This window comes from Dromaius novaehollandiae, chromosome 24 (genome assembly GCF_036370855.1).
Source record: "Dromaius novaehollandiae isolate bDroNov1 chromosome 24, bDroNov1.hap1, whole genome shotgun sequence".
NCBI lineage: Eukaryota > Metazoa > Chordata > Aves > Casuariiformes > Dromaiidae > Dromaius > Dromaius novaehollandiae.
The window spans coordinates 7,436,280-7,453,373 of record NC_088121.1 but is presented as its reverse complement, the minus strand read 5'-3'; the positions used below and the strand labels follow the sequence as shown (position 1 = coordinate 7,453,373).

Genomic DNA, 17,094 nt, shown 5'->3' with positions numbered 1-17,094 from the left:
GGCAGTCTCCTTTTAAAAAGCCATAGCTCCTGTAAAAAAGGAGGAATTAGTGCTACTTCATGTGACAGCTCAGACAGATGAAAAACATTTAACTATTTAGTTAAAGAATATTTCAGAAGATTCTCATGCAGAGAGAGATTTACACTTCAGAAAAATTTGACTGCTCAAAAAGCTAACCAGCACTAGTTGCCATTTAATAACAATCAAGTAGGCTGCAACAGTGTGAGGAAGTTCACTGTTAGGCAGCACAAACAAGGTAACAGTGTGAAACAGTGACAACACACTGACTTTTTATTAACAGATCAGACTTCGCGTGTAAGGAATCTTCAGATTTTCTGGGGTGAAAAAGCCACTTTTAGCCTATGTTAAATTATATCTATACCTATCCTTAGCTATTCCTGAACCTTTTTGTTTTATCTGCTATTGTTTTCAAAGAACTCAGCTGAATTAATACACCAGTAATAAATAGCAGCCTACTCACCAAAGCAATGCCCTTAACAAAAGTGGTAAGCTCCACAGCCCTACACAACTCAGACAAGGTATAAGATTTCCCATTCAGGTTCACCCTTCAAGTCCTGCTCAAACTTTTACCTGCCTAGAGAGGACAACAAACCAGGCTCTTGAATTTCATTGCATTGCATTGCTTCCTCAAGTGTTGTAACACCTTCCTGGGAGAGAAATAAGCGTTAGTGAGAGGTTTGGCTTTGAACGAAGAGTCCAAACTACAAAGGGATTAGGTGCTGCTTATCCGAGCACACAGACCTAGAGTCTCAAGCTGTCGGAGAAGGAGAGCTCCTCTGCAGTAATTACTGTTGGCATGGGGGAGCTTGGAAGACCAAGATGACATTCCCATCTTCTTCCTCCCCTCCTGTCACCCACAAAAAAAAAAAAAAAAAAAAAAAAAAAAAAACACCACACACACCCAACAACAAAACCCAAATCATTTGACCATTTCAGAGTTACAACATACTGGATCACCACTTTGAAGGCTTCCTTTGCTGAAATAATGTATTTCCACGATACAGTTTGTCACATTAATTTATTGTTGTTCTTTTTCTTTACATGGCAGACAGACAACAGAGCTTCCAGTCTTCCAGAGCGATGTTCAGAATCCAAGCACCAACCTGTTAATACCACATCATCACACAGTTTATTTTTAATAAACTTCTCAATATCAGCGTCATGAGAGCACTGCAGAGCTACCACTGTCAGTCTCGCAAATTCCTACATGCAAAACCTGAGCTTTTCCCCCACCCTCTCCTTGAATTTTCACAAGAATTTGTGATATTAGTCAATGGCAAAATTTCACGTTTCATCAGCAGGCACGGGGGAGGTTAAAAATGTGCTGGAAAACTGTGAAATTCTGCCTTGCAAAACAATGGCATACTTTCCTGAATTTACTGTGAAGAAAATATCCTCATCATTATAGAGAAATGACACCATTTGGAACTGATTCTTTTTTTCTGCAGGAAAAATTAATTCCCCCACCCTCCCCAAAAATCCTGCATTTGTTATCTGAGGGAAAATGATGAAAAGTCTGGTGCAATAATGGGTTATTTCTTGTCAGTGGCGTGGATATTTTTCTACCACAGCTTAGACTGTAATTGATCCTTCAAATAGACCAGTACAATATAAAGCTGTGTGCTGTGATCTCTTGGTTGAGTAACATACATTATAAAACTTTAAAAACGGAGCATTTACAACCAGGGACATAAAGACGTGCTTTTAAAATTGTAGATACATATTTACAGGTTCATGTAATAAACCAGAATTTTTCTGGGAAAAATGTTCATATATCACAACAATTTACACACTTCTCTCCTTGAGTTTGTCAGTTGTTATGGTTAATATCACTCTAAAAAAAAAGCAGCAAAAATAAATTGCACAAAAGTGAACTCTAATAACCTCATTGGTATGCCTTAAAGGCACTAAACTCAGCAGCATCCATGCCAGAAACTTTGTACTTAATTCAACTTACTGTCACTGGAAGTTGAGAGGGTTTCTCCAAAGAACTGATCATTTAAAGGAGGACTGGGGCTGTACGGCAAGAAAGCTCTTCCTCAGCAACAATCCTCAAATAACCAGTGAAGAATTAACTATATACTAAGTGTGATCTTTGACAAAATGTCTAACAAAGCTGCACTGGGAAAGTCAAGGGCATATCGAAGTGGTGTTTTGGGACAGAGTTTATTGGAGCTGGTTCCTATTAACACTGTATAATCGTTTTTCCAATGATCTAGGTGCTGTCCAGACACACAGGAAGATAATTCCTGCTGTGAAGAACAGGGTTTACCATACTAATACTAGATGGTGAAAGGAAGGAGAAAATGTATACAGAAAAGGAAAGATAACATGCAAAACTGAAGACAGCGGAACTGATACAGAGAGCTATATGTGCAGGCCAGCTTCTTTGAGACATATATAAGGCCAGGAAACTATTATTTTCTGTGCTATTTGAGCGAGATTTACCAAGCTGTCTAGCAGATTTGGGTCTCACTTTCTATTAGCTTGAATGAATAATGGGAATCTCAGTCTTCTAGGCTGCTGTGAAAAATTGCAGCCTTAGACTGGCATTAGTATATCATATATTTTAAGAGGAAATTATTGCTAGCAAAAAACTCTGAAGGGAACAAATCCTACAGACTCTGAACTCTAGGAAAGACAGAGAGCAGCCAGCAATGGCACAAACTCTCCCTGCAAAGCCTGAATCTCAGTGGTCTCACAGTCTTGAACTGGAAGCATCACTTCCAAAAATGGGAGGGGATGTAGCTTTTTTATGGCTCATCTAGTTCTCAGCATCTCAACCTTCCCCCATACCACAATTGCACTTAGAAAGCCTCCAACACGGGTTATCCAAAAAGCCTCTATCTAAATATTACAAGATCCTCAAGACCTTTTCTTTCCAGCTAAACAACATCTAGCTAAAACATTTTTATGCTGAAAAAAATGGTATTTTTTGTTTAAAGCTTTTGTATTAATTTTGAAATTTTTGATTTTCATAAAAGTAACTGTTTTCAGCAATTTTACACATATATATGTAATATATAAACATACATATGTGCATCTGTGTGTATATATATATATATAAAAATTGATCCTTTTTTGACCTTTTCAAGGTGGTGGTGGGAAGGTGTATCAACTGGGCACTTGCTTTTTCACAACTAATGTGTGTGCATACATAGACGTGTGTTTACCAGTGGAGTGCAAAGACAAGGAGAGGAATGTCTTGACTGAAGCAAGGGGGAAACATGGCAATCTACTCCCTTGGCCTCACTGAAAAATTCTTGGACGCTACATTAGCAGGGATCCTGTAAACTCCTGTCCTGACAGAAGGAATACCTCAACTCAGAGGAGAAATTTGCAGATGCCAGAAGGAGAACATCCTCGCCAGATGATATACCTGTGTGTGATTGTCACCATTTTGGAGCAAGATTTAAGAGACCTCCTTGCACTGCACTTTCCTAATGACATATATGTTTCTGCAACTTGTCTTTACTGGCTGCCAGCTACCTCCATGGATGCCTCCTCTACAGGACCACTGAAAATAAGCATGCTTGTACTGAGGGTCACAAAGACAAAGCTCCACATTCAGAGGAAAGTGCTGCTTGAGACTGCACAGCAATGTGCATGTTGATACTCTCATTAAGTAATTAAATCCTGACCACAACAGGAGTACCAGATTGGCAACAAATGTAATGGGGGCTTTTGAGAAGTGGATGTATGTCCTTTTATGAAATTGGGCTATTCAGTGCATTTTACAGAGATCACTTAACAGGTGGTATTTAAAAAAAAAAAAAAAAAGTAGGTCCTGACACACTTCAAAAGCAATGGCATCATGCCTTTTAAAGCTAATGGTACAAAGTCAAGAGACTGGGGTACGCACAAATTTGAGATGTGGAAACCTCATCAAATTCCACCACTCCTCAGTGGCTTTTTGTGAGATGCCCAGTTCTTTACCCGTTAGCATGTAAAGTAGAAACTAAAATGATGTAACAGTCTTTTCGGATATTAATTGCATAGTATGTTAAACCCCTCCCTGTTCTCCTAGCAAGAGGAGACACATCCAAATCTATTACCCTCTGAACATGGTTAATCTGCCTGCAATTGTCTGAACACTTCTCCATGCTATTCCACTGGCTGTTGATGCATGGACTTCACGCTGCAGAGGACTGTGAAATCACCCTCTCACCAGCATCCACAGTTCATCATTCTCTTGAAGGCAGGAGCCCTGCACTGCGCTCTCTCCCTCTCCCTCTGGAAGGAAGGACAATATGACAGAAGCGTGACACTGCTCCCAGCAGAAGAAACCGCTGTCCCTTTCATCTACTGAGGAACTGGTCTCACCTCATCTGAGAAAAAGCAGGAGAGGATAATGCTTGAGGATTACTTCACCTCACCTTTTCCAGTCAAAAGTTTCTAGTACCTGCAAATACACATACAGAGTTGCATTTAATCAGAATCAACTTTAAGGTTAAGTAATCAGAGTAACTACTTGGCATCTCCAGGCAATGAGGCCCTGCTGTACTGAGCAGGAAGCAGGACAAGTCGTTCAGTGAGCACTGCAGGGGAGAAAGGCCCATGCTTTGTCCTTTGCTTGGGTTTCCCACAAGCCTATAATGGACTCTGCATAAAACAGCCATGGGCTCCATAGAAAAATAATCGGTTATCCACAATTAAGTGGCGTATGTCATAGTTTCCTCTAGCATAATGCAAGGAAGTAACTAAAGAATCTCAGACAGAACAGTCTCAGAAATGTTATCTCATTAGCAACCACTTTCATTATTCAGGAAATAGGGAAGTTTTCAATTTTACTAACATTTTCCCACAATGTTATTTTTTGAACATATTAAACACTTTCAATAATGAATAGATTTCGGGCTGCTAGATTTTGCTAGCACTTATTTTCACCTTTAGCTTCATACAAGTAAGTATAATGTTCCTTAGCTATTATATCAGTATAAAGGAGGTGATTATCCGCACGTTAAAGATGGAGAAACTATGAAACGGAAGACAAAGTGACTTGCTTGAAGTCAACCAACAGGAAACCAGTTCACCAGTAACACTGGACCAGATCACTATAATTTGTCTAAGTTCATATAGCTCCATTACACCAGCTTATCTTGCCACAACCCCAACTAATGTTTTTATATTTTATCATGGCACTACACTTCGTATTGTAATCCTGGTCTTTGAGCTTCCGATATTCAACCGAAGCAGCCAATAATACAGGCTTCTAGGTATTTGTTTTTATAAGAGGTAAATTCGTTCAGCATTTAGCCCACTCAGCCTAAGAGATATCAAAGCACTTTACCCACTACTAATATCAGAGACAAAGAGCACTCCCTCTGAGATAGGAACAAAACTCCATCCTTACAAAAATCGGCACCATCTTCAGTCTCCCCACAAGATCCAGAGGAGCAACACCTCAGGTCTTAAAAGCTCATAAATGAAAGAAAACATTGTTTGCATTTTCCACGAGCATAAAGAGCTGACTCTACCCTGACAGATCCTTTTGGTCTAGACGATGTAAGAACCGCACATCACTAGACAAGGCTGATATTAAACCTTTGTCTCTTAAATTTGATGCAACTGAGTGAGAGGCCCAACTTATGACTTACGGCACGTTCCTCTCTCTTCACGTCTGTTTTCTTATCAGCAGCCAGTTACAACAAGAACAACTATGCTGCCCATTTTCTGAGGCAGAAATTTAGATTTCTTGGATGGTATTTGTAAAGTGCTTTGCAATCCTTGCCCACAGAAACACAAGACATCACAAGTTCTGTGCATTCTCCGTGAGCAGCGTGTGACTGCATTGCTGTACCTGTTTTGGTTTGACATGCAGAAGGGTCTATTCCTTGAAGAAGTGGGCTGCAGTGCAGTTGGATTTCTTGCATTGCCTCGTGCTGGTGTTATGCGAAGAGGAGGAGGGACATCTAGAGGCCATGCGGAGCCTGTAACTGTATAAAGAGGCAGGAGAAACTCACACACATGCATCAGCGTACCGAAAGAAAAGCAGACATGCCTTAGGGGCTTCAGTAGGTTACAAGTAAAAATGCTACAGTCCATCCTGCAAGTACTGAGAGCCACTTATGAAAGTAAGAGGGTTTTCTCCGTTGTTCTGAACTTATCCTATTAATTTATTTAGGTAGGAAGTAAAAAGACGCAACTGGAAGCAGTGTCCAGCCTCCCGTACAGCGTCCCAGTTGGAAAACCCTCCAACCAAGACAAATAGATCAGGAGCTATGTAGAGAACAAGTAAAAGAGTCAGGGGTATTTTCTCATGGCAGTTCATAACTTTTGTTTTTCAATCTGCATCTATGAAAAAGGAATTTTACCTTAACAAACATAATACCAAACCTGGTCATTTTTTCCAGAGTCAAAGTCTGCAGCACACTTTCGCCATTATAGCTCTCGCAGACTACACAGTGAGGCATACAGGTAGCCACAGCCAACGCTACCATGTTGCCTTTGTTGCAGATGATGCACTATTCCACTCCAAACTTCAGACTAACTCAGAAAACCCCAACTTTCTTACAAAGCAGAAGTGAAACTTAGAGCTTTTACTTGAAGGTAAAACATCTCTATGAATTGGGATTCCAAGAAAAAGCCTGAAATATGAGTGAAGGCAGGAGAAAATACAAGGTTTAAGATATAATCTCAGTTCAAATACATACCCAAGCTAAACTTTCTTTAACTAAAAGATTAAAAATAAATCCCCCCCCCTCTGTTTTTAAATTCTGCATCTCTTGAGACACATCCAGGATTTTGAGCAGTTTGGATTGTCAGTCAATGACCATGCACAGGCTCATACCTAATTCATGTACACAGGTGTATGTGTGCTCTACCACACCTGTGCACCCTCCCATACTTGTAATTACGTACTTACCCTGTATATGCAAATTCTTCAAAAGTGTGACCAAAACCAACCGCTTACATTCTTTGAAGAAGACATCTTTTGAAGTATAATTTTATTACATAATAACATGCCTAGAAGTTTAAAAAGCTAGGTTTTTCTCCAGGGTATCTTTAGAGTTCAACATATGCTCTTTAAAGGACATTTTAATTAATGTTAGCCCTTACATACAGCTTTTGTAGTAAGGTGTAACTGCATATCAGAATTAAATGTGTGGAAAATTCTCATGAAAACTATCAACTACAGCAGAAAAATAAAAGCACAAAAATTTTTGAAAAGTAAACACTTTAATCATTTCCAAACTAAGACTTGCGGCTAAAATACTCTGCCAAAGTTTTGTTACTGTTATATGTAAATCATACTCTTCAGCCTTTGCAAATTTAACACTCAAGCATTAGTATAGTATGTAAGAATGAGAACGCAAAAATGAGGAAATGAATAAAAGCCAAATTTTATCATCCCAGATAAAGACTCTTACCAGGGGAAACAGCACAATATTAAAAATAAGTTTAGTTCACTTCGTTTCAGCTCTTTACTATTACTGGAAGAGAGAAAGAAATTCTCTTTCTTTTTATTTAGAATATTCCTATTTAAAGTAATCATTACTGTCAAAAAATGAATTATGATGTGTAAAAGTTTTCATACAATAAGTGACATTCATGTGTTATTGTGTGCAATGAGCCAATGTCTAGATTCTATGTAAAACTTCAAACAAACAAAAAGCTTCAAATATAAAGAGGCAAAATATCTGAGAAAATCAGACCTGCATTTTCAAATGCACTCCCTCATCCCCCCCAAAACCAACATGCTAAACAAATTTTTTCCCCTACTTTCATCTAGCTTTAAAGCTAATAGATCATTGGCTTATTCTTTGGAGAGAGGGGATTAGAGAAAGAAGATAAAGAGGGATTGTTTTTCAGATGGTCTAGATAACAATTCAATTCCAGTTTCTAACAGTCTTACTGGCTCCGTTTTGTTTTGGCCTCGATTAATTGAACGAACTGAACACGTGGAAACTGTAAGACAAAAACTGACTGCTGGTAGCCTGTACAACTAGGTAGGGCAGTGATGTTTGCTCTAAGGAAGTAGACAGGAAATCAGTGCCTTCCTCTGTACTGACATTTCTCAGGCTACATCACAAGGTCTAGTATCCTTAAGTAAAACAACTTTTGAACAGAAGTGTACTAAAACTTCTATTTAGAAAAAGCCTGTTTAAAGAAATGCACAGAAGTCTTGATGGCTAAGAGTAACTTCCTGGGTTAGCAAAACCAGGCTGGCTAATCTCAGAGGGGGAGGGAGAGCTGAAATACCCCCATCTCATACAGAAACAGTTATCTAGATTGCTATTTTTAGTACTGTCACTTTGCACCTGCTTTCGCCATCACCCGTGCTGGGGTAACTGTAGACAGGCAAAAGAAAAGGAATTCTTAGACGTCCTATGTAGATGCAGCCTGGCAATAAAGACTTTTTCGGGAAGGGTTGAGGGGGCTGCAACCCAGCCTAACTGCACCATTCAGCACAGTCCACACCATGATTCGGACCAGAGGAGGCAGACAGCACACCCTATGCAATATCCAGGAGGAACAATCCTAGCTGCAAAAAAAAGGAATTGCATCAGGAAAGATACTAAATATGCAAGGAAAATGGCACAGAAAGCAGATGTTTGGTAGCAGGAAGGACTTGTCTACACTGAGTTTTCTCTGTAAACTATGAAGTTTAAATCAGAAGAAATAGTTTTGGCAAATATACTGTTTTTACCATAAATAAGAGCCACACTAAATGTCACTTCTTAAACTGAAAGTCTCTACACAGAGATTGCATCATATTAATTAAATTGGTTTAAAAAGTAATTGCAGTTAAATGATGCTTTTTTTTTTTTTCCCATGTAGACAGGGCCTAAAGCTCTCTCCTTTAAAATGAAAGCACACTCAACCTAAACAGGAGAGCCAAATCACTTATCTAGCAAGAGCTGCTACAATAAAAATACAGTAAGTCCTAGCTCTTAGGATCTTCCATTTTTAGATCTTAAAGCATTTTGTGGCAGAAGTCAGTATTATAAGCCTCATCTTTCAGATGCAGGAGCGAGGGGAAATCAATTTGCCAAGGTCATCCAGAATCTCGGTAATCTTAACGTAGAGCCAGGAAAAAAGGCAAAAGCTCCTACCACTCCACATTATTATTCCCTAAATCAAATTGTCTCCAGATACCTTAATGGTTTCAACTTACTTTCCTAAATAAAATTCCTGCTTTTATATACCTTCTGAGCCACTGAGCCTTGGAAGTAACAGCACACAAACTAGAAGGCTAGTTAAAACATTGGATTCTGGCACACACCCTTCCTTCGAGCATTCTCGAAATACATTTGGTATTTCTTATGCAAATTACCCTGTCTTCTACCTCACTTGTGCAATTAACATTCCTCCAAGTTGCTAGTTTACTTCACTAAAAAAGTCCTAGAAGAATTAGCCATGTTACTTCTGAGACTGAAGCCTCAGAGTGATTTGATAGGGTTGCTAGTCGCACCAGAGAAACTCAATGAACAGAGCAAAATAGTTGTAGTATGGGATTCAAAGACTTTTTTTTTTTTTTTTTAAATTGGGGAATTTTAGGCTCCTATTTTTACTTCAGTTAAAGTGTATTTTTGTTGCAGGGCTTACACTTCTAACCCCCTAGTTTAAAAACAACATGAATACAGTCAGAAGTTTCAGACATACATACACCCCCTCCAACTTATCTCCCAACAAGAGATGTGTCAGGGACATATTCTGTCAAAAGAGCTTATTATCCTTAAGTAAAACAACTTTAGATATCGCTGCACAGCAGCTTAAAGTTAAGAGTATGATACAAAAATACAAAGGACGTTTACATTTTTGGATTTATGAAATCAGGCTGGACAATTGCGGGGGGGGGAGGGCAGGTAAGGGGGGGTGATAAGTAATACTCCGGGGCTTTCTATTTCCAGTGATCATGTTGCTAACCTAATTAGCATGTACTCTCTTGCACTACCACATGGCTTAATGGGAAAAGAAATACATAAAACAAGGACTTGGAAAAACATCAACCATCAATTACATCAACTGTAATGATTTTTTTTTTTCAGTGAAACAAAGATCTATTGGGACAAAGTTTTGTGAAGGAATTCTGTTAAGAAAGACATCTCTTTTTCTGCAGAATAGTCTTGCCTCTGTGTACAAAAACAGGGGAGGACAAGAGAACAGAAAGTATCTCCATGTGCTGTACCGCAGATATTTTTGAGACTTATGTGTATTTATTTGTGAAAATGACAAAAAAAGTTGGATCACATGTCAGGATTTTATCTTGCAATCACATGACATGAGAGAGTATAACATGAATAATATGATTTAACAGTCAGGTCTCTCATGAATCTAAGCTGGAAAAACCTGTTATTGAGATCCTGGCATTCTCAACTTTCAAAAAAGTACATAGCAGCAGTCTCTAACCAGAGTGGTTCACAGGACGTAATACCTTTACAGCAGCATCGCTCCCTCACAGTAACTCAAAAATTGCTTTTGTTGTTCTACATATGTGCTCTAGAAGTGGGATTTCAAGTTTCTTCATTGTTGACTTAATTCTACTCCCACTGAAATCCTGCTTCAGACCACTACTAACTTCAGTGATGAAGAGCAAATCAACATTGAGTACTACTGAAAAATATTTCAAACTGTGCATAGAATTCACCTGGAAACCTACCTAAAATTAATGCAACAATGTCATTTTAGTTAAACTTGACAAGATTTTCAAAAGCAACTAGTGATCTGAAGTGGCTGCTTTAAAGAGATTCAGCACTCAGGATGGCCACTCAGCTCTTTTGAAAAATCTGACTCCTTGAGGGGATTTCAAATTGAGCTCAAAACAATTATTAGTCACTTTAAGAAATCTTGGTCTAGGTCTATAAATTTAGATGAACAGTATCATTTCAGCAATTTATCTTCCTGCCCTTTTAAAGAAGGGCAGAGCATTGTGCAAGCCAAAAGGTGAAGAACGTTGGATTAAAAATAGCCATACTCAAATACATCTTCTATACTGCCATGTAAACTAATCTGATAATTTGATAAAAAGCCTTTCTATCTACTGAACCACATTCAAGACAAAGGAAAAGAAAGAGAAAAAATTATCACACCTGGTTGATTTTTATTTAGCTTTATACAGAGATTTTTCCTCCAAGTGAGTTCTAAAAAGATTACTGAAGGTTAGTGGAATGGTTTAGCAGAACTAGTATGACCCTTCAGTTTTGCACATCTCATTACATAATTTGCTTTAGACAAGGCAACACGTGTGTAAGAAACCACAAAACAAAACCTGCTTTTGATTTAAAAGACACTGATGAGAAAAAGAATGGGGAATGCAACTTCAGTCAAGTTACAGTGACAGTGCAGTTTGAGTGTGTAGCTCTTCAAAGCAGCTCAATGGTGGAAGCAGAATTCATAATCTCTTCTTACCTCCTTTCACGCTGCAACATTTCGTAGAAAAAGCAGTACCTAAATGAAATGTTGAATAAATTCTTCCATCAAGTCACAGTTGGAATACGACAGAACATTGAAATTGGCTAACTGCTGCTATGGTCTGCACAAGAGAGTGAGTTTGCTCAGTCTGCCTGAGCCCTTCCAAAGTAAATTCCCTCCAAGGGGAGCAAGGAAGCACCGTCATTGCTCGTACTTCAACCCCAAACTGTAGCAAGGATACTACGTAAACATAGACTCAGCTCCTTCCTGTTGCCACGTCTGTTGCCAGGCCTTCAAAGACCCCTTCCAGGTAGCAGCATATCCTCTGTGCCCCAGCAGAATCACTGCCTTGTAAGAAAGGGCTCACATTTACTTCTACTGTAGGCATTTAACTTTGCTGAGCAACACTGGCTAAATCGCAGAAAGAACTGAGACAGGCTCTGCTAAAACTGGCCCAGATACCAGGTTATTCTTCACTTTTTTTTAAACTGATACAAGACATTATGAGTAGTACAAGTCTCAGTTTTGCCATTCAGCTGAAACGCAGCACACCTCCAACAATATAATGCCACATTGCACCATATAGGCTGAATGCTGAGCTTACAATTCTGAAAACTGGAACATCACCCGCTGAGTAATCAAAGCCGCTTCTCACAACCCTTTGGCAGTTTCTGGGAGTAACGTCATCCAAAACATGACTCAGACGACCCTGTCTGGCTTGTGAAACATAAAAGGCTTGCAAAGAATAAGCAGCTAACAACATATTGAAGCACTTGTTACTGACTTCTATACTATGTTCCACAAACCACCCTAGTTCTGAATATGTTAGGAAGATGAAACAGCTACCTATCTCCTAACAAAAAGCTTCCATCCAATTTGGTGCCTGCTCAAGCATCCCTGAGTTCAGTGATGTTTTGCTGCCTTTTTATCTGAAAAGTATTTTAGTATTTCAGTGCTCTTCCTCAAATGCATGCTTTCGAAATTACACTCTACCAAAAGCATGCATGCATCACACTGCATACACACAGAAGAAACAAACTATGGACTTTCTAATGCAGTCTGAATTCCAGCTCAAAAAAAATATATATATATATCTTTTGAGCATTTGAATTTGTACTTTCTTCTCAAATGTCTTCTAAGCCATCTCTTTTAAGTAGCCTTTAGCTCTTAGCCCAGAAGATCTTGCAATCACCATCCACACGTAAGTTTCACACAGTTGAAGCAATTCACCTTAAAAATTATTTCAAATTATTGTGGCTGTGTAGGTGAAGCTTTATAAGCTCCCAGTAAACTTCTGTAAGATTTGGGTATCCAACGCTTCTGAAAGTTCCAGCTACAGGTTGAACACAATCTGGTATTAAAATATTCTATGGGTAATCTTTTAAATACTATACAGACAGTCCAAAATCAGTTTTAGTGTAATACTCTATTACTATAAAGAAAATATTTTCAGTTCTACTATATAATGTCACATTAGCCCCACAATTTTCATTCTAATTCTTTACCAGTTTAATACAAGATGTAAATATTTACCTTTTTTCACAATTCACTTACCACAAAAGCTCAGATCCACAACAGCATGCACTTGTCATTCAGAACCTATCCTCTACCTCATTTGGGGAATGAAGTCATAAATCTAAACAAGTGAAAATAGTTAGTATTCTAACTTCCATGCTACTGAAAAAGCTGAAGTTCAATAATTCTTGATGTTGGGCTTCTGCACAGCAGCACCTTGTTCTAATGCTACTACTGGTGATCTGACAATGCTATCGTGCTTTTTTTTTTTCCTCCCCATTTCTTAAGAATGGAGAAAGGATGCTTGACACTTGGATTCTAGCTCTCACGCCAACCGCAGTGCCTCCCTTTCCTATTTTACTATCCCTTACCCCGGTTTGTCATACTATAAATTCTTCAGGGCATTGTTTATCACTTACTCTGCAGAGGTACAGCAACTTCTCACCTTGACTCTTCAAACAATGTTATAGCACGTGGATTTTAAGAAATGCTGTGTGCACAATACCCTTTAGTCACTTTAGAAGTGAAGAGACAACTCCCATTAAAGGACATGAGCCTAGTGGATTTTCTGACTCTTATGGTACTTAGGTGCAGTAAAACATGACAAGGAAATCAGCATGGAAAAAGACTCACCCGAGCTATCTTTCAACACTAAATTCTTCATGTTATTCTAAATGGATGAACTGAACATGCGTTGTTTTTTCCGTCTTACAACAAAAAGGGTAAAGTTTAAGGTCACGCAATGCTGCATTACTGCTCTGTGATTATTCATGGTGAGGAGTCTACCAATTGTAGATGCTGACATTAACAACACTAGGTTTAAAAAAAAAGAATATATGACTAAGACTATATATGCCAAACACAGCACTTTCTTTGACAAACAAGAACAGTAATGTTAACCTTGTAAAATTACTTAATGTTTTAGGGACTCTTAGGCTTTGAACAGGGATACACTTTCTTGAAAAAGATTCCATGCTACTAATAGGCAATCAGTACATGCAATTCAGTATGACCTTGCAGAACCCACTGAATTCTCTGAATTGCAACTGGACTGGATAATTCTTAAACATCACTTTGTTATCCTTTCTAGGCAAAATTCACCACTGTGTAGCAGGAATAATGCATAATGATCCACAGTAATGCTAAATGCTCATATTAATATTAGGCCTACAAACACAGATAGGTGAATTTCAGTCTGCCAGTAATATTTGCCACCTAGGAGATCAGTATGGCTGTCATACTGCACTTAAATTCCTTAAAACTGCCTTGTGATTAGATCCACTACCTGTCACATCTCAGTTAATCTTCTGCAACTATTCCATCAGTGAAACAGAAGCTTCTTTAAAGATGCTATTATAAGCTTCAGAGAATTCAAACCTTTTTTTTTTTTTTAAACAGATTTGTACAATTGGTCTTTAAAAAAAAAAAAAACACATAACATTTTATCTATAAAGGGGATGGAGAAAACAGTTTATGTATGCCTGCCATGCTGCAGAATCAACTCATGTCCTCAATTGTGATCTGAGCTTATAGTTGAGCCAGACATACTACTGCATGTTAAAAATGAATACTAAATGTTTTGCTCCATGTCATCCAAAAATGATCCTTGGAGGGCAAAAAGGTTCTATAAAAAGAATCCATTATACAGGATTTTTATGTATTTGTACATCTCCATAGTATCTGAACATTTATAAATGTGAAAATACAAAAAGAACAACCTCACACTGAACAAAAATGAAATTCATGAAAAAATAATGTGGAAAGGAGGTTTTTTTTTTTTTAAAATTTTAAACTACACGTGGAGACCAATTTTAAATGCATCAGCTAGAAGTATGCATCAGCATCAGAAGCATAACCCTAAAACAGAGATCCTAACAAATGTTTAAGCAAGTATAAAATAAGCAAGAAAATGTTATTCATTCCTACGGTTTAAATTGAAAATGTATACATAAAATTGCCAGGGTCTAGTCTTCTATGACAACTCTCTAAAGAAAATAATCAGAAACTAATGAGTATTTTAAAAAGTTTTTAAATAAAGTATTTTTTAAAAGTCTAAAAATTAAACACTTCAAAGAAAAGGCTTGCAATATAAAATGCTGACAAAGCATAGCACCAGAAATATGCTCACCTAAATCAATTAATTTATAAGTAACTCACAGAAATGCTGCTGTTTCCATTCAGCATGGGACTGGGAATACAATATGCAGGAGACTTGACTGCATTACTTGGATTGTAATGTCTAGACTGAACATAGTGCAATGCATTTTCTCATAGAAGCTGGTTTTAACTCCTCCTAGCATGCTAGATAGTAGAAAAAAGGTAAACAATTCGTTAGATCTCCTATCTCCGCACACACTTCAGTGTTACTGTTTTTATTACACTGATGCCACATTTGATCCTGGCCAACAGGTCAGTTACAGTCTCCGTAAACCGGTGAAGTTTTAATTGTTTTCCTTGCCTGCTTGGATGTATTTCAAGAAATGTCAGCGTTTTGTGGGCATTGTTACAGCTTTATTGTTGTAGCATTCAGGTAATAAAAAGACAGTAATAAAAGCCATAGAAATTCAATTATGCAAACGAGATGCAACAGTAATGGCAGCCATAAAAGCTGTACATTTCCTATCTGTGACGAATAGCCTGTTTAGAAATGACATTCCTTCCCTGAAGACTACATCTCACAGATCCCCATCATATGGCACTTCTCACTTTGGCACTGTTGCATATGAACTTGTGCAAACAAGGTCAGAGTAGCAGCATCACCAGACACAGAACAGATTTATTATCACAAAAGAGATAAACAGTAAAGAAGATGGCAACAGAAACTGTGCCATAGCATCAAGCAATGAGGGAAGGAAGATGGCTTGTTTATGATCAGTTTGCTGTTAGATATCACTAATAAATGTTGACAACATCATCAAAACACAGTATTAAGACCAAACATCTGACGGTATTTTAGTTGACAATAACATAAGCAAGATGTGAAATTACTTATTTAAGAATAAGATTATGACCCATCGCCAATAATTTCAAAACTATAGGACAGTTTCTACTTTTTTTTCATGTTTTCTAATTATCGAAAAATATCCAAATACAACTATGGGTATGTAAAACAGAAAATGTTTTCTCTGAGGTAAATATAGCAAAATCTAAACAACACTAAAACCTTTTACTGTGGCTGTCCTGCCAATTAACTGATATATAATTGCTACTGTAATATAGACTAAGAATTCATCTCTTATTATTTATTCTGTCACTGGAAATACCAAACTACAGTGTACATTATCACAATGTAATTGTACCTGCAAAAAACAATCAGTACTAGAATTTCTGCATCATTTTACCTTTCAGTTAAACTTTAGGGACAACTCTGTTACGGTCAAGGTGACGACATCTTCAAGGAACAACTTACCACATTAGGAAGTAAACAGGGAGTTCTTGCCAAACAATCTTATTCAAGCAAAAGTATTAATTTGGATAACTATGTAAAATATTAATTTGGTCATCCTAGATTAGTAGTGAATATTCCAATCTCTCTATGAAATAGGTTACTGTAATATTGTCAGTCTTAATAATATTACATTAATCCATTCAATTGCTACACTAACACAGACAGCTCCACTGCAGGAGGATGCCACGCATGCCACCCTAAGTCCTTTTGGTGCTGGAATGCAACATTCTAAAATTCTGAACAGATCCAAAGCTCTTAAAATGTGTTTTTCAATTAAACTGCTTCAGAAGTATCAAGCACATAAAAATTGAATATTGTAGTATCAGAAAAAAACTGAAAAATACTTCATTTTAACCATTTAAACTGGATAAATTAACTATGCCTACAATAAAAAATCAAAGAATAACTTAGTGTCAAATTGTATAAATTTATTTCAGTGAGCAGGGTGTAGACAACTAAAGGATGCAAGCATACTTAATTCCTTCTAGATGTACACTGCTTTATTTTTCCTTGTACATTTGGTTTCTGTACAAAAGGCAAGTCTTCCACAAGTTTTAAAAAAGTTAACTTTATTGTTTATATAAAATGCATCATGATAGTTCCATCTAGTTGGTCATTAAGTGCTTGCAACACCACAGAGACACTTTAATACACCTGACAAACTTGCATGATGTATTGCATGCTGGAGAAGAAAAATCCCTCTTGATTTGCTTACCTGCATTTAAAGTATCTTCAGAAAGGCTACAATGTTCAAA

General features: G+C 37.6%; 1 protein-coding gene across 16 annotated transcripts in view; it reads right to left on the bottom strand.

Annotated features, from left to right (window-relative positions):
- Nucleotides 1–1,020: 1,020 nt before the first annotated feature.
- PRDM2 (PR/SET domain 2) overlaps nt 1,021–17,094 on the bottom strand; it is a 73,027-nt gene continuing 56,953 nt past the window's right edge. For 11 of the 16 annotated variants that reach the window (XM_064525639.1, XM_064525633.1, XM_064525637.1 and 8 more), the window contains one exon: nt 12,921–15,192. In XM_064525639.1, the coding sequence (XP_064381709.1) occupies nt 15,069–15,192 (124 nt within the window). In that variant the 3' untranslated portion in view covers nt 12,921–15,068. Of the gene's footprint in view, nt 4,424–5,821; nt 5,958–12,920; nt 15,193–17,094 lie in introns of those variants that run through there. The other 5 variants (XR_010392851.1, XM_064525634.1, XM_064525635.1 and 2 more) reach the window with 5 other exon arrangements.